At 39.6% G+C, this 18627-nt stretch overlaps 1 protein-coding gene across 1 annotated transcript; it reads left to right on the top strand.

The window, feature by feature from the left end:
* The first annotated feature begins 9053 nt into the window (after positions 1 to 9053).
* LOC138632640 (uncharacterized protein KIAA0040 homolog) lies at positions 9054 to 15421 on the top strand. Its single transcript, XM_069718368.1, has 2 exons — positions 9054 to 9213; positions 12536 to 15421. The coding sequence occupies exon 2, from the start codon at positions 13096 to 13098 to the stop codon at positions 13426 to 13428; it is 333 nt and encodes a 110-aa protein (XP_069574469.1). The 5' UTR covers positions 9054 to 9213; positions 12536 to 13095; the 3' UTR covers positions 13429 to 15421.
* Positions 15422 to 18627: the final 3206 nt, after the last annotated feature.

Here is an 18627-nt window from a genome sequence, read left to right as displayed (position 1 = left end):
AAGAAAGCAAATTTTGGGGTCAGACACAATCACTTTCACTGGGTCTAAGACACTGTGACCAAGTCTAGAGTAATGTGTCTTTTTGCTTCTTAAGTCAAGGCAGCTTCACAAAGCTATCCTAATAAAAGTGAAATTTTACAACCTTCAACTTCAGTGAAGTAAGCATCTGAATAAATTGAGCCCACCCTGTTTGGCTGATACGCAAACAATTTTGATTGCACATTAACCAGCTAATTAGTTTTTATGGCACTGTTCCAACTTTTCCCAACTTAATCTTGCACACTTTTGTCATTCAAAACTTCACCCTACTAAAGCAAAAGCATAAAGTGAGCACACACCCACAAACCACTAAAAAAAAAACTGCTGCAGCCTGCACATTAAGACAGAAACGTGCTTTTCTTTCAATCTAAATGAAAGCAAAGAGAGTTTTATTCAGTTTGATGTCAGTCCTGGAGAAACGGCTCAAGTTGGGAGTGACGCAGAGCTGCAGGCAGTGCGGGGCTTCTGTCAACTTGGCGCTAGCACGCGTCTGGACTGCAGGACCAAAACAGTCATCCCAGTTACTGTGGCCCCCGGAGTCTGTCTGGCCTCCACTCCAGCATCGGGTTCAACCTCACTGTTGTCCCTGTGGTGCACTTTAACTCATTTTGCGGTAACGGAAGCGAACCCAAAGAAACTACAGCTGACCGATGACACGCACTTTGAAGCTTGAAACTACAGCGAACACTTAGCTAAACTACCGCCGATACCTCTGTTAATTTAGTAGCAAGCAACTGACTCACGGACTTGTCCTCCGCATGTACACACACAAACACCGATAAAGTAGGAAAACGTGTGTTGGCACTTGTAAGAAGCCAGTAGATTAGACTGCCACCGTAACACACCTTTATTGTTTTTTCTTCAGGGTATTCATCTGCACACCTGCCTCGCTTGATCATATCATAACAATATTTTCACATGGAATATTCCTCAGGCACAAATTAGGCACAGAAATACCTTATTTTTATTATGATGCCTGCTGGGTACTTCCAAAACTATATATTCTTTAAAAAAAATTGTTTATTTACACTTTAAGACTCAATAGCTAAAATCTATGACTAAATAGAAAATTCCCTTTGAGACATTGAAATCTATGTGTATTATTCATGCTTCCCTTCTATATACACTAATAAAAATGAGGAAAAATACTGCACAAATGTTAGACAATTCGATTTTTGTGGTGCCAAAACGCCATTGAACAGCTATAATGTTTATTACTACACGGTCAAAGGAGGAGGAGACATCCATTTCCTTTTGTGAGCCATCCTCCTCTTCCTCTCTCCTCGCTCTGTTTCCACCATTCCTCCTCTTCTACTCATCCCATTCATCCAGTAATGTCTCCATGTCTCTCCACAGGATTGAACACAGAGCTGGTGATGGCGTGAAGCTGATGAAAAGCGGCGTTGTGAGCCATCCCCAGTCTCCCATGCGCTCCGAGAGTCTCTTTACATCTCACTGAGCCCAGAAAGCTAACAGGCCCTGGCAGGCATCTGAATAAGAGGGAGGTGCAACCCCGATTTCCCAGTTAGACTCTCTCTGTGATAGCGTTGTAAACACTGGGGCTTAATTGGGCGACCGGCCAGTGAACAGCTTGATTTTCATCAGACGTTTATTGATGCTCATAGCTCCATGAATTGGAATGGTGGAGCACGAACAGGGCCTCACATAAATCACAGATACAAGAGAGGCATGAAGATTTGTCTGTTTTCAACCTCAGCGGAGTAGAGCGTGTGGTAAGACCCGGTGTGCTGGTTTAGCATCACATACTCCTACTTCTTTTCTCTTTGTTTTATTGGGTTGTTTCGTGTGTTTCTGAGTTTGTTCTAATTGGAGGATCACAAATGAAAATGAGGAAAAACACCCATTATTGGAGAGATCTATCTAACCATTCATTCAGGGTTTCAGCACACTCGAACACTGGCAATTAATGAATGAATGCATGAATAAGGTTCTGCAGCCTGAATACTCTTTAATGAGACTGCTCTTCTCCTTTGTAACTACTAATGACCAACCAATTACGCCCTCCACTTATTTAGATTTTAGATTTAAATAAGTCTTTACTGTCTGCAGCTGCTAAGGTTTTATCAATACACAAACTAGAGCCATAACACAATTACTAAAAGCACCACACTCCTGTCTCTACCTCTTAAATGGGCTCGCCTGTAAATGTTGGGAATTGCTGTAGATGTGAGCTGACATGGTTCAGAGGGTGAGGTTATGCCTAGAAAAATATTCGGATTGACAGCCGGGCTGCAGGAGAAGAATCTGGAAAGGAAGAAGAGGAAATTATCAAATGAGAAGTTAGAGTGTTAAAACATGTGTTAGATTTGAGCTGATTTCAGAGGGAGAAGCCACACTTCCTTTATTCTAGTTGTGATTATATTTATTTAACCACTGTAAACATCCCCTCCTCTCCTTCCCTTCTCTGATATTGTTGGATTTGATTTATCATTTACATCAGTGTTTCCCAGTCTTTTTCAGCATACTCCTGACAGCTATATCAGATGGGCTCGTGTATCCTACTCCTTTTTTCTAGCTTATTAGTAGATGGAATTTTTTTTTTTACCATTTTTTTCAGTAGTACTTACCTGCAGAGAACACATAGTGGCGTGTGAATTGATGTCAGGCATGGATTCCAGATAGTAATTATTTTCTTTTTAGTTTCTGTCAGGATTGCAATCATACAACTGAGAAAAACAAGGCGCTTCAATAATTTACAACAACTATTACATTGTGTTGTATCTTCTCATAGTCTTCATGCAGTTTCATACCTCTTCCAAACCAATGAATGAGGTGGGGATGTTCTATGTATTTTTTTGTCAGTGATCACGGGATGATCTCAGGTCATGAAAATTCAGACAGGACCTGGATCAAAACCTGGGAGAGATACACGATAAACAACTCATTGGCTAGAAATGTGCTGGACAGGCAAAAAAATAACAACCCAGGTTGAGCCATTCACATTGGAATCTATCCTTGTTTGACCAGTGGGTCACAAAGCTGAGTAGAACCATGCAGTTTGACCCCTTCAAACACCTTGGTTCACCCTTCAGTCTGAAATGGGTCTTAATTAGCTTACATCTAAGTCAGTGAGACTACAATAGTGGGTTTAATATTGTGGCAATAACAACATGTCCTCAAACCAAAACAACACAATACTGTAGATTGATTTCCACTGACTCCCATATGAGCGTTTTATTTCCCTCTAAAGGACCAACATGTCTTCACACCTGTGGAGGAACATTCCTTCATCACTGGGTCTCTCCGTCTCATCAGGTTTTCCCGAGCTCTTGAGGTCACTATGTTCTCCTGAACTCTGTGTTGCCATATGACAAGGTCTGTTATGGCTAAAGAGAAAGACAGTCTGGTGTTCCAAGGTTTAACCAAGTTTTAAGGATGAGACAGGCGCCTCTCCTTATCCGTAGATACAGAACATTCTGGAGGACAATATAAACTAGAGCTGTTCGGGGAGGAAGTCAGAGATGGATTGAGGAGACCCCTTTACACTTGTCACTCTGCCTCTACTCGATTGAGTCTGTCAATAAATATTGCTGTTGATCATGAAGTTGATGTCCTGCGCTCTGGCTTCATGATTTCCATCACAACACTTAAATGACAGAATGGGTAACAGTGACATGTGGTTAACATTGTGAAGAGGTTGCTGTTTGGCTAGGCCAAGGCACTATGAGGCACCAAAGGTTTCGGAAAAATCATGTTTGGAGTTTGTTACGCGACCTACATTACATATGTTAAATACTTTACATAAATTAAAATAAGTCAATGTTTACTTTGGTTTTCTTACAGGACACAAATAGCACTCTCACCTCTGGCAAAATCCACCACACAACAATAACACTGTTGTCTGTGTTTCTTGGTTGTTTGTATATAATATATATAGATATATATATACTGTACTGTATATACTGTGCATTTTATATTTAATACTTTTTTACTGCTATTTTATTGCTTTTTATTATTCTATTATTATCTTATTGCTTCCTGTATGCTGCTGTAGCGAAAAAAAAAATTCCCCTTGGGGATTTATAAAGTAACTACCTACCTACCTACCCTAGCAGTCTCCAGGGGGAAAGTCCGGTGTTTGAGCCCATTATAATTTGTAAAACCACGAGAGGTTGTAATTCTAAAAGCAAATATGGGTCTGAAGCTGTTATTGTTATCAGTTTGAGGACAGGTTGCACCAAAAATGCCATAATGAAGATCAGCATCATGCAGCTTTGTAACCCTAATTGTGTGCTTATTTTCCTCCAAACCACAAGTACTAGTGTACTATACTATACTGGGTGTTCTGTGCTAAATGTTTGGCTTGCGATCTCTTTAGTTTTCACCAGAAGAATCCTTTCCTCTCCAAACTTCCCAGATGGTTTCATGTAAATAACTGGTCCAAAAGGCAAAGTATAATAGTCATATTAATTTTAACAAACATTTATAACATGACATATAACTCATACGGGCAGCTGCATTTGGTCAACACATATGGCTTAAATCTGTTTATTTTAAGCATTAGATTGTCACAGTCAGTTTGTTTTTCCTGCTTTGCCATTTTCTTTTCAGGATTTGGGGCCAAATTGGAAATGGAGTTAGATTTTTGTGGTGTGCCAGCAGGGATCCTTACACCCCGTGAATCAGGTGAACTACACAAACGTCCTCAGGAGCCATTCAGGTTTGAGAGCCGAGACATGTGAAAGTGTCTCTCAGGGCTACAGTGACCTGAGGGACGAGCTCAGCAGACAGTTTGTTCTGCACTTAATGACTTCACCTACAGGGGAACCAATCCTACATGCCCGAGACTTTAGCACAGTGCAAGTAGTGTGTGTTTGTGTGTCTGTGAGATCTTTGGATCACATTTTCTATGTAAGAGTGCATTTTAGCCTTTATTCAATGCACACAGTTTGGAGGTGAATGATAACCGTGCTGTAATGGTATGCGAGTCAGTCTGCCAACTTTATTTGTTTTTATAGTTAAAAGCCAGGAATAAACAAGGACTGTCAATTAGAATACTTGAAGGGAGAACCTCCTCATCTTCTGTTACATAAACTATAACACGTGTGCACAATCAAGGCTGTTGTATGCAGCCATCATAACACATGGTTTGTGTTGAGAAATTTCCACCTCAAGGCAGAAGTGTCTATTTTTAAATCATGCTGCATAAACACAAGCACACGGAGGTCAACACATGTTTAAAGACAAATTTCTGCTGTCAAGTTTTCTTTCTCACACAAACTGATGTCCACTTACGCAAAGTGCACTGCGTAGGGTTAGACACCGGTCTGTCTCGTTGATTAACAGCGATTACCTGGAAGTGGGACTGGACACAGATAATAACAAGATAAGAAAATGTGACACGGTAAGGAGATTAATGCAAGCCAAAGATTCAATTACTGTCATATGGATATAAATTGAGGTTGAACAGCCGAGCGCCTTTGAGTTTTATAAGTACTTTTTTCCCCCACAGTGGATGTTAAAAATTTGTAATTGAACTTGTTTGCTGTGTCAAAAACGTTCCTGTAGCTACATATTAGAAATTAAGCATCTGCTTCAGTCTGAATAAAGTTTGTCATCATGTTTACCTAAATGGGTATAAAGCAGCATACAAGGGCTGACATTTTAAACACACACACACACACACACACACACACACACAGAGAGAGAGAGAAGGGCAGTGTATTCATATATTACTTGGTTATCTTATGACCACATAAGGTTACATCAGGGCCTGTGTTTGTTTTAAGACTGTCTATCACACATTTCTCAGTGTCAGAAACAGGAGGCAAAGTCTGTCTGTGAGAGATAATGACAGCATTGTTCATGTAGTATTGATCTGCTTTAAAAGGGTTTTAGGAAATATGTATTTGTTTTCTTGCTGGGACTATGTCTTTTTAGTCAGTATAATTAAGCTACAACCAGGCGCGTGTTATCTTGTTTTAGCTTAGAACAAAGCCTGAAAATAGGGGGAGGGGCTTGCCTGCCTCCTTCTCAAGTTATCCTTTTCTTGTCTATAAATGTGTCTGTCTGTCCACTTCTACAGATATTATGAGTCATTCATACTTATTAGTAATCATCTTTTTTTCTCACCACCTTCAACTCAAATCTCCATGGCAACCACGCATGTTGGCTAACATGACTCTTTATTCCCACGGTGTGTAATTTTTCTTCTTTATTTGGAAATACCGAGTGAGCATAGAGGAACTTAGAAAGTCCCCATTGATTCAAATTATGCACTTTGGAAAATATTTCCCTCACTGCAAGCTGACAGCGTTAGTCTTTATTTATTTATGCAGTAGAATTGGCCAAACTTCTCCACCACAAGCCAAGAAGGGCACGTTTACAGTAACATAAGGTCTGGACCCAGAAAACAGTGCATGTCATATGAGAACCATGCTGACATTATTACATAATTAGATGTCAAAATGGGCAACTGACTTCATAGCTGGAATGTGCAATTATAGGTGCCCTTGTAAAAACCTCAAGTTTACATGCCAGCCAATAGCTCTTTGTTGCTTCTTCTTTTCTTTTTTTTTTTTTTAAGTAAGAGGCAATTCCTTATATAGCATCTTATATCACATCTTTCTCTGTGCCTGTAGTCACTGGGCTGGGCCCAAACATTTTACAGGATTGAATCACTGCTCAGGTTTGCCTCTGGAGGGACTGGTTTTATTAGCAGGCTATTTCTGGATACTTGTCAGATTCCACTACCACAACCCTTTAGTCACTTTTCATTAGCGCTCCCATTCAAGAACTCACAGAGTGCACAGTGTAGGGTTCGGGCTCACTCATGTTTCAGTATATGTTGGCAGATCCAGTAGCGATTGGTAATGCCCTCTTGCATAGGCCAGTAATTCCATGAGGCTTTATTTAATGCTGCTGGTAATGTCACAGTCACTTTTTTTGCTATCATAACTGTGTGATCGGTGATCCAGCGGGAGCTCAGTGGTCTTTCCTGCAATTTGTTCAGCTGTAGACCCAAAGTAGGATAAAGGTATATATTGTATGAGGTTTCCCTCATACGTGAGCTCCACTGTGAAAGGTTTCTATAAAACAGATGGGAGCTATACGCCCGTTATAGCTCAGGGTCAACGCAGTATAAATTGAGAGTAAAGTTTCTATAGAGGAAATGGGACGTACTGAATAAGAGGGTCGCTGCAGTGTAAGTTGAACATAAGGTATCCTCAGAGTGAAGGGAGGGTATAATGGAGTCCTTATTATATAAGAACAAAACACAGTCTCTATCAATAAAATGGAAAGAAATAGCAGCTATTGCTCATTTGTTGTGAAACAGCTGCAGCCTGGTTTTTCTATTACCTGAAAACGCAAATTGTTGCATAAGATCCAGCACATTTTTCAGGTTATTCTATGAGTCATCTCATGGTACAGAAGCATCAAAAACATACAATAAATCAAGGATGTTCAAAAAAGCCCGCAGGTTTAAAAGGGTGTCTGTGGATTTTGTAGATATATTCACAGAAAAGATGACTTCTACATGCAGGTTTTTGAAGTAGCAATGAAAGGCAGCAAATGGAATATATAGCGAAATGATTTTCATATAAACTTCAGTAAAGAAGGATTTCCATCAGGGGGAGGGCTGCTCCACTGAGGTCATTAATCAACACTAGCTCGAGGTGACTGGACACTGTAGTGCTTCAACAGCAGCCAGGATATAGTTTCACTGTGTAGCAATGCACGCCCTGCCGACCAGACAGCACCCTCTGTGCTGGGAGTGTATGTGTTTGTGTGTGTGTGTGAACGGCTGGTTGCTATTTGTCTGAGATGGCTCAGGCACACCTGCAGACATGGTGAGGCTTGTCTCATCAATTTTCATGTAACCATGCCCCGTAGCTACAAAAGAGCACACTGCATGTACAGCCAGTCAGATGATCACAAAGTGGGTTTTTGAGATTATCAGACAACAATTTGTCCATCTACACTAGCAGCAGTAGCTCAACAGTAGTGCTCTGATCATATTTCAGATGAAGGACATGAGCCTTTTTGAGTTTTTAAGTATCACAAATCTTGTTTGGCGTTTCCATTAACCACCAAGTGTATAAAAGTGAAATTGTTCCTTTCTTATTATGAAAAAACAATTTTTTTAAAATATTTTATAAATTCTTCCGCTGATGCTGAAACTGGAAGGAAAACTCCAGTAAATGAGCAGTTTCTCTAAAAGGAAATATGTTTTTGAAGGAAATTCATGGTGGTTGTGGGACCAAACTACACAGGCACACATCATACAGGATGTGAGTGCTTACACAGTGCACGTGTCAATGCACTTTTACTCGTAATACCCCTTTGAGGAGACGAATAGATCGACTGCTATTTAAAGTAGGTTGAACACTTTTCTTTTCTTATCTCTTACTTGAATAAAAATCCTCTTTTGCGTGACTGAACTAAAAGGGCACTTGCCACAACGCCACAGGCGTGGTAAGTGTGTGTTTCTGCATGTGTGTGCGCACTTCACATGACCTCACATTCACATCTTGCTTGCATCTGGTTCTTACACCTGCGGTATTCAAAACACATACACACTTGTGCAGTTTTCGTTTCCCATTTTCTTGTATACCCATTTTGGGGCTCTGAGATGGGTGGAGTGGTGTTTGCTTGAGCAGTCATTTAGTGTTATTATGTAAAGTCCTTAAACCTTGCCTGCAACTTATTGTGGTGTTGCAAGGTTTTTCGATTAGTGCACATAAGGAGGAGGGGGATTTTTTTTTTTTAAGAGGTATTCAATCCTGCATTCTTGTGCTTTCATGTCACATGTTTTTACTTAGTTTACCTAACTTTCTGTCTCTGTCCATCTGACGTAATTCAGTGCTTGTTCTGTGGCTAAAGTAAAGCAACCACAAGAATCCAGTAGCCATGCAGGAAGCACAGAAGCACAGACAGAGGGCCCATTCTTATACAAAGTGGGCAGGGTGCAGTGACGTTGTGACCAAAACACACACACTCACAGAGAAGGAGGAGGAGGAGGAGGAGGAGGGGGAATATGGGTATAGAGAGGGAAATAGGAACAGAAAGTGAAGACTTGTCAAGATGTCTGGGTGAGCGGGACCAGAGCAGAGCAGAAGCCAGATGCCAAAACAGAAACAACAGGAGTTTGAGCAGCTGAGTGGATTAGACAGGAGGGGAGACCTGACCTGCAACTTCACAAGTACACACAGGGTAAGGTGTTGCTTTCAAAGAGATCTTGAGTGCCAGCAAATACTTTAGAACTGTCCTGAGTGCTTTATATAAGCTGCTTTTTGTTGTGGGGTTCCAGGTTAAACTGCTGCTGCTTTAGCAGACTCCATTTAAAAATCTTGTTTTGGCAGTTGTTAGATTTGACAGGATGTTTGACAAGTTGCAACGATAAGCTGATAAGTTTCTTCCTGACAACGAGTGCTCTAGAGTGTCACTTACATGCTTTATTTTTTTTTAAACAAACTACCCATATCAAATATCAGTTCATGAAAGGAAAAGTTTCATTTTGACATTCATTACAATTTGCAACATAAAATATACCGAATAATGTACTGATTTAATCCTGAGGGTTTTTATTTTCTCCTCCTCCTGATCTTACTGTATGTCCTCCACTTTGCCCCTTTCGCTCAGTCAGGATCAAGCTGACACAAGTCTGAACTGTAATGAGCTTGTGCACTTGCTCTTGCTCACGTTAGTGAACTGTACTCCTCCAGAGTATCAGTAGGCCTGTTGCTACCAAAGAAAAACAGCTGCACTTTGTGATCCAAAGTGTTGTTGTTTTGTTTTTATAAACTGTCTGTATCTGTTTGTTGGTGTTTGACTTAAGTCAAAGTACAAGTGTTACTGGTGCCTGTTGGAGGGTCTGCTCTGACCGTGTGCTCGGGGCAAGTCATTAAAGATTCCTGCCTTGCCTTCTGTTGCAACTTTGTCTTTTAGGTCGCATATGTTCCTTAAAAAAGCAGCAGGGGCTAACGGAGTGCAATCATAACATTTTTTTCTCAGCCCCTTCCTGGCTTTGTGTGCCCCAGAAATGGCCTTTTCCTGTATATGAATATCTCAAGGAGAGCACAAAGTCATGAGAAATTGAGGAAGCCAGTGAGAGTCTCAGAATGGCATTTCAGTGAGATCATTTGAAGAAGGCGTGTATTCAAAGAATGGAGTCTCATTGAAAATATACTTAGAGTTTTTTGTAAATTGCGAATATATTCTCTTTATGCTTTAAAAGGACCTGTATGACAGACCAACCTCAGCTCAGAAGTGCGTCACCAGCAGTGTGAACATCCCTGTTGCTCTCACAGGAATGCAAATTGCCTAGTGAGAAAGAGATTCTTGGCAAAACAATAGTGGCAATCATATTGTTTACTTTAAAACAATGTGTGAAACAACCTGAACTGGAAAATATTCTATTTTATGTTCAATAAACCACTAAACACAGTGGTAAAAATAAATTATATTATAGCACCACTCCTCTAAGATGATTTTTATTTTTTTTATATTTCCTTTGTTAGTGTGAACATAGTAGTTCAACCATGTATAAACATCACCTACAGTGAACTCATTTTTCCTGGCAGGAGACTATAATCATCATAACGCTTAGTGACTTACCCATTCCTTTTAATGACTTCACTGCTAACTCACTGTTAGCTGTCTCTTTTATACAGCCAGATCCCACCTCTATGCAGCTCTCCTGGTCTTTGTCCCACTCTGACAGACTTATACTCTTCACTGTACGGTGGCTTCACATGTTGACAGTGTTTTCACAATGTGAGGAAGATCGGGGCGAACACAAAGGTACTGCAGCTCAGCCAAACTTGTCGCAGCAACATGCACTTGCAGCCAAGAATGATGTGGCAGTGAAACCACAATGTGCACAGTCTTTGGAGCAGTCTACAGTCAGGTTTACATCCAAACATCTGGATTAATACACATTTCCATCCACTGCTGCTGATGTTTTGGTTCATGAGGATGAAGAGTTGAGCTGTCAAGTGTGATTAAATCAAGAGCAAGACACATCTGTGATATTTTTGTCTGCCACCATTTTTCTTCTTGTCAGCGGAGAACTGTGGGACATTGGAGTCACACTATTCGTTCACTATTCACTCATAAGTCTCGTTGCGTTTAGATTTTTTTCCACTTCAGCCAATCATAAATGAAAGTTTTTTTTATTTTCAAATTGAAAATTTGATGGATGTCTGACCTTCTTTGTAAAACTTTGATATGAAAAAACAAAAACGAAAAATAACATTTAATTATATATCTGGAAAGAAAGAAGCGCAGCCTCTAATGTGGTGATTTATTTTAGATCAGTTCTATTTTCTGAGATGAGTTTACTCTTTTTGAACTCTCAATCTGAAGTTTTGGGTACTACTTAATGTTAAGCGTGTAGCTTCCTGTTGAGCAAATGAGTTGCAGAAAAGTTAGCAGTGCTGTCTGCAATAAATTTCACAGGAGACACACCGCACGGTGACAGCCACACCGAATCTATTTCCTCTCCCCTCTCTCTCTCTCTGCCGAAGAAGCAACCAAATGTGAGGTGAAAATCTTTTCTCCTTTCTGCAACTAGAATACAAAGAAGCTCAGTAGCCGAAAGCTACAGAGACTCTAAGGAGCATACTTGAATCAGATGTGTTTGAAATCATTTGAAAAACTATAGTTGTTTAACACCATTTAAATAAAGATGTTGCCTGAAGGCTTCAGACTAAATCAAACAGTTTGTACTCATACCAAAAAGGAGCAATATTACTTTTATTTTTAAGATTGACTTTTCTTTTGCAGACCAACAGAAGCTCCTCACTTCTCCTGCAGGATATCTGTTAAAAAGAGGTTTTATCTGAGGTCAGAGGAAAATGTAACTCTCAGAAATTTATAAAAAAAAACAGACTCCGTTTATCGGCCCGCAATGGGAACCATTAACTTGGTATATTCATATGAATCTTCTGCAGCAGGCTTCTCTCAGGCCTTCCTCTCTCCCTCTTTTCTTCTTTTTCAGACACTCTGTCGCACTCTCCATCTCAGCGGGACTCTTTAGAAAGATTGGTTACCTCTATCTGTGTCTTGTCTCCCACCAGATAATTTCTTTCTTTCTTTTTTCTTCCTTTCTTTCTTTCTTTCTTTCTTTCTTTCTTTCTTTCTTTCTTTCTTTCTTTCTTTCTTTCTTTCTTTCTTTCTTTCTTTCTTTCTTTCTTTCTTTCTTTCTTTCTTTCTTTCTTTCTTTCTTTCTTTCTTTCTTTCTTTCTTTCTTTCTCTCTTTCTCTCTTTCTTTGTCTCTTTTGTCTACCTCAGTGGGAGTCTTAGAAATCTGTCCTGAATCCCGAATGACTTCTCTGCAATATTAATGAGGGGAAAGCTGAAAAAAAATCCTAAACTGACATTGACAAGAGGAGGAAAGCAGGAGTAGAGATGTTAAAGACAGAAGACAGATGGATTGGATGCAGGGAAAGGGAAAGAAGGAGGAAGATGAGCTGTCTGCCTGAAACCAAATTTCTGTCTATGTTAACCTTATCTCTTTTTTTTTCTTTCACAGACGCACTTGCATTAAACCACCTTTCTGCAGCTCCACAAAACCCATCTGACAGCCAAAGGGCAAGAGGACAAGAGGTGACTCAAAAAAACAATTTGAGGAATGTGGAGCTGCATAAACAAACTTGGCTCGAGCGCAGAACACAACTGACCGATTTCAAACAAAAATCCATCAAATAAGCAAGTGAGCTTTTGGTCTTTTGGATTTGTTTGAATAAATCAGCCTCAGATAGAGCTGTGTAAACTCGCATCTTCATGAGAAGAAGGAGCACATAGTGGTTCAATGTTAAAACAGCAAATTATCTGACCCGACAGCTGTGGGATTGATGGGTGTTTTGTAAGTAAAACTTGATATCTTACATCTTATAAACTGGAGCCACATCACATGGAAGGACTTTTAACTCAAACAAACACCATATCTTCATTACTGTGGTGTCTCCAGCAGCCTAATGTGCACATTTACTGTCTCATAAACTTCACAATTCTCTAAAGGATTTATTAAAACGTTAGAACAGCGAGCCAGTCTCAATTAGAACAGGAGTCCCAGCTCTGTATCTTAAAGCCATGGATGGGAAGACGGACAGCATACAGGATTTTTTCAACCAACTTTGGAGCTTTGCTACAGACAAACACAACCAGGGCGTCTACAACACCATCTGCCTGGTGGTCCTCCTAGCTCTTCCCCTGCTGGTCCTCCTCACCACTGTGGTGGTGTGCTGCCACTGCTGCTGCTGTCGCCATGCCAACGGCTGCTGTTGCTGCTGCTGCAGAGACGCCATGGCAACATCAAGGTCAGAAACAAAGAAGAAAAATAATTCAGCCAATACGGAAGACTTGTGGATCTCGGTCAAGACGGGGCCGATGACGCCCGACAGGGTGGCTCTGGCCGTGGTCTAAGAATCCATTTTTTGTTTTGAGACTGCTGATCCTGGGTCAGCTCGTGCAGCAAAGCTAGTGGAGCTTCTCACAAGTGTAAAACTCAAACTATCTTGGAATCAAAGGAGGCTGAAGACATTGTTCAAACTAACAGGAAGAGTTCACATCTTGGCAGACACAGATACGGTTGATTTATGTAAACAGTGTAGATAATGTTACCACTTTGTATTCATATGATGTCGTGCGTGTTGGTTTTATGACCATGTTTACAGCATTTTTATGAGCTTTTTTAGTGTGTGGTACATAAAGGAAGAAATATGCAGACAGAAGCATATATATATATATATATATATATATATATATATATATATATATACACCTGCAAGTGTGAGGGAGAAGTACAGTGTTATTGAGAGCACTTTGTTCTTAGAGCTCCCATGTGAAATTCATTGCATCTGTATTTGGGAGAGAGAGACAATTTAAGGTCTGCCCAGTAGTCAAATGGCTGTATTACTGCCTACTTTTCACTTTCAGGCTGCAGTGTCGACTGTGTTTGACTCTCACTTTCTGTCTTAGATATTTTCCAACTTGTTTACCCACTTTGGGTCTTTACAGAGAGTTGGACTATTCAGGTCAAATGAGACACGATTTATAATCCAAAAGTAAGAAAAATCACCAAAAAGCTCAAATAGTACAAAAAAAAAAAGAATAGTTGGTTAGACAGCATCTATAGAAGTCTGTAATGTTTCTTGGTCCTGTTTTCATTGAAATTTTAGACTGAAGTAAAAAATGATTTACTTTTACACCTACAAGCAAACTTAAGAATAAAATCTATTTATTAAATTCTTTATGACTTGAAGATGTTTTTAAATATAAGAGACCGTGACAGGATTCGTGGTCAAAAGTAGATCCTGGAAACAGAGGTGAACATACACAAGTTGAATTTTTTTTTTTTTAATCATTACACAGGAAATCATTGAGGTTAAAGCAACATCTATAATTTAGATCATTTTAGTCCACTATATGAATTTATTTTGAACATTTGAGGAATTCTTTTTCTTTTTCTTTTTGAAAACAACACAAATTAAACTGGCATTAAATGTGTTTCACTTTTTAAAGTACGTTTTACATATGATCTCAGCATGTGTCAGCAGAATTTTTGCTCCAGATTCTTCCTTTTTTACTTGCAGCTAATTTGGATTAAATGGAAGACTATAGATTGTAAGCACTGAATACAGATATAATTAATCAAAATAATAAAACAAAAGAGAATACAATTATGTCTTTGCAGAAAAACACAACAAATGTGACAACTTGTTGTCTTTGACTGCCTCTTCCAGCTCTGAACATACAGATCATGTCGTGTGATCTGTTTAGAGCTGCTCCTGTTTAAACTTTTTAATGTGTATTTCTCAGATGTTTGATGAATAGTTACATCAATAATGTTTCAAAACACAGCAGTGTTTTAACTATATTCTGTTGAGAAGCAAACACACTTATGATTTATTTCCTCTGTGAGTCAAACTCTTCAATTACTTACGTAGCCTATTGCTCAAAGTTATGTGTTAAAGCAAAAATAGTTTTAAGAGTATTCGAAGTTATATTTTAACTAATTTAACCGCATATTTTTGAGAAACTCTGAAATAATCAAATGATTTGGGATTCGAGTGGATTGTGCCTGAAGGCTAATTTTTGGATGACATCTCAAAGCCCAATTAAGCAGAAGGGTCTCAGCAGTATCATCATCTTTATGCATTAGCTTATTCTGGCACTAAGTTGATCTTCTTGCTCAAGTACTGCCGGGAAAACAGGCCCCACTCATTCCATTACAACTCAGACAGAAACACCCCCATGTGGAAATTGCAGTTTGTCTTTTCCGGTTCATGTTCACAGAAAGGGACTGTACATGTTGGGCTAAATTTGAAAGCCTGAAAAAAAAAAAAAAAAAGCCTCAGCAATACATGATGACTAATAAGCACAGCCGCCTTAGACCGTAAGGTTTGCCAAGAAAGAACATCAACATGTTTAGAGGTTTGCTGAACATGTCATTGTGGTTTGTATTTGTCAGAGAGATTTAGTTTTTCTTTTTTATATATATACAGTGGGTACGGAAAGTATTCAGACCCCTTTAAATTTTTCACTCTTTGTTTCGTTGCAGCCATTTGCTAAAATCAAAAAAGTTCATTTTATTTCTCATTAATGTACACTCAGCACCCCATCTTGACAGAAAAAAACAGAAATGTAGAAATTTGTGCAAATTTATTAAAAAAGAAAAACTGAAATATCACATGGTCATAAGTATTCAGACCCTTTGCTCAGTATTGAGTAGAAGCACCCTTTTGAGCTCGTACAGCCATGAGTCTTCTTGGGAATGATGCAACAAGCTTTTCACACCTGGATTTGGGGATCCTCTGCCATTCTTCCTTGCAGATCCTCTCCAGTTCCGTCAGGTTGGATGGTGAACGTTGGTGGACAGCCATTTTCAGGTCTCTCCAGAGATGCTCAATTGGGTTTAGGTCAGTGCTCTGGCTGGGCCAGTCAAGAATGGTCACAGAGTTGTTCCAAAGCCACTCCTTTGTTATTTTAGCTGTGTGCTTAGGGTCATTGTCTTGTTGGAAGGTGAACCTTCGGCCCAGTCTGAGGTCCAGAGCACTCTGGAAGAGGTTTTCTTCCAGGATATCTCTGTACTTGGCCGCATTCATCTTTCCTTCAATTGCAACCAGTCGTCCTGTCCCTGCAGCTGAAAAACACCCCCATAGCATGATGCTGCCACCACCATGTTTCACTGTTGGGATTGTATTGGGCAGGTGATGAGCAGTGCCTGGTTTTCTCCACACATACCGCTTAGAATTAACGCCAAAAAGTTCAATCTTGGTCTCATCAGACCAGAGAATCTTATTTCTCATAGTCTGGGAGTCCTTCATGTGTTTTTTGGCAAACTCTATGCGGGCTTTCATATGTCTTGCACTGAGGAGAGGCTTCCGTCGGGCCACTCTGCCATAAAGCCCCGACTGGTGGAGGGCTGCAGTGATAGTTGACTTTGTGGAACTTTCTCCCATCTCCCTACTGCATCTCTGGAGCTCAGCCACAGTGATCTTTGGGTTCTTCTTTACCTCTCTCACCAAGGCTCTTCTCCCACGATTGCTCAGTTTGGCTGGACGGCCAGGTCTAGGAAGAGTTCTGGTCGTCCCAAACTTCTTCCATTTAAGGATTATGGAGGCCACTGTGCTCTTAGGAACCTTGAGTGCTGCAGAAATTATTTTGTAACCTTGGCCAGATCTGTGCCTTGCCACAATTCTGTCTCTGAGCTCCTTGGACAGTTCCTTCAACCTCATGATTCTCATTTGCTCTGACATGCACTGTGAGCTGTAAGGTCTTAAATAGACAGGTGTGTGCCTTTCCTAATCAAGTCCAATCAGTTTAATTAAACACAGCTGGACTCCAATGAAGGAGTAGAACCATCTCAAGGAGGATCAGAAGAAATGGACAGCATGTGAGTTAAATATGAGTGTCACAGCAAAGGGTCTGAATACTTATGACCATGTGATATTTCAGTTTTTCTTTTTTAATAAATTTGCACAAATTTCTACATTTCTGTTTTTTTCTGTCAATATGGGGTGCTGAGTGTACATTAATGATAAATAAAATGAACTTTTTTGATTTTAGCAAATGGCTGCAATGAAACAAAGAGTGAAAAATTTAAAGGGGTCTGAATACTTTCCGTACCCACTGTATATACTGTATATATATATACATATATATATATATATATATACTAAGTGGAACAATTTCACAACATAACAATGATGATAACAGGGATACGTAAGCAGATAAAAGAAGAGAGACTAATGGAATTGTCCCAACATTGTGGGAAATATTATTTGTTTTTTTGGTAAGAGTTAAATGAGCTGTGTACTAAATATGTAGCCACAGCCAGCAGCTAAGACAGTTCGCTTAGTTTAGCAAAAAAAACTGGTAACAAGGATTAATAGCAAGCCGGGCTCTGTCAAGCTAACAAGGTCATTATTAACACATTTGATCTCATCTGTTTACCAGTGTAAAAACAGAAGTTCACAGTTTTGCGGGGGGGGGGGGGATTATGTTTGGAAACCAGCAGAGACTCCAGGAAGTTGTTGGTGGCTTTTGTTACTTTAAGCACCAAACTGTTTCCAGTCTTTGAGGTAAACTCAGCTCACCGACATGAGAGAGGAAACCACCTTCTCATTTCGTTGTCAAACTATCCCTTTAAACTACAAAAATGCTTTTACATATAAGCGAGTTCAGGAATAATCTACCTTTCCAATCCGGCATGCTAAAACATCCAAAAATGAATCATTAGTGATTGATTTTAAGCACTGTGGCTGAAAATAACACTCTATGTAAGCACTGATTTTTAGTTTCTAACAGAACTTATTTTGCTTTCAGCCATTTTACCAAGATAATTACAAGGACAAATGTTGGGGGAAAAAATGGGGTTTTCTGTCTCTACCAAACACGTTCAATTATTCAGACGTGAATGCTAATCATTTTTTTCAATTCCTTCCATCTCATTTGCCTCCCGGCATGCATTCAGTTACCAACTGACCATGAGTAACTGATGCTAATTTCACATCCGTCATCGGTTGTATTGTAGGTGGGGTTTTTTTTTCACAGCCCTCTGCTATATTAATCTCCAGTTTTTGAGATCACTTTTTCTCTTAACATGTTCACACCACTTGCGCCTTTCTCCTCAACACCATCGTGATGTCGAGCCTGTTTTGACTTCATTCACTTTTCGCAGATCATGTTTTTTTTTTTTCCACGCAAAATATAAATTAGCAGCAGGAGTCAAGGGGAAGGAAATATAAGATATATATGTTTTGCATTTTCACTTTGTCAGTTTTCTGTGGTCAGAGGGAAATGCAGGTGAGAGGACTTGTCATCTGTTTGAACAGCAAATCTGTCCCCCTGGATAGTTTTCTATACGATAACACAGGTTTTTTTGTTTTTTGTTTTTTGTTTTCCCACTCCATCCAATTATGCATGACATTGTATATTTAGGACATGTTTTTGTTGTTGCGCAGTTGAAAAAATGCTGAGGTGATTCTTTTTGTATTAATTATGCGCCTGGCTGGGTTTTGTTGGTTGCTGTGCACGCATAATTTATCCTGACATATTGAAATACAATGACAAAGCACAATGTGGAAGATGACAGGAAGAGGAATAAAGTATTTTTCTAGC

This window comes from Brachyistius frenatus, unplaced genomic scaffold, assembly GCF_029030835.1.
Source record: "Brachyistius frenatus isolate BFR_SWC_R1_liver_20210118 unplaced genomic scaffold, ASM2903083v1 Contig_190, whole genome shotgun sequence".
Taxonomy (NCBI): domain Eukaryota; kingdom Metazoa; phylum Chordata; class Actinopteri; family Embiotocidae; genus Brachyistius; species Brachyistius frenatus.
This window is presented reverse-complemented; position numbering and strand designations above follow the sequence as displayed.

Excerpts from the sequence above, each read along its gene's own strand:
- LOC138632640 (XM_069718368.1), top strand. The coding sequence starts at position 13,096 with ATGGATGGGAAGACGGACAGCATACAGGATTTTTTCAACCAACTTTGG.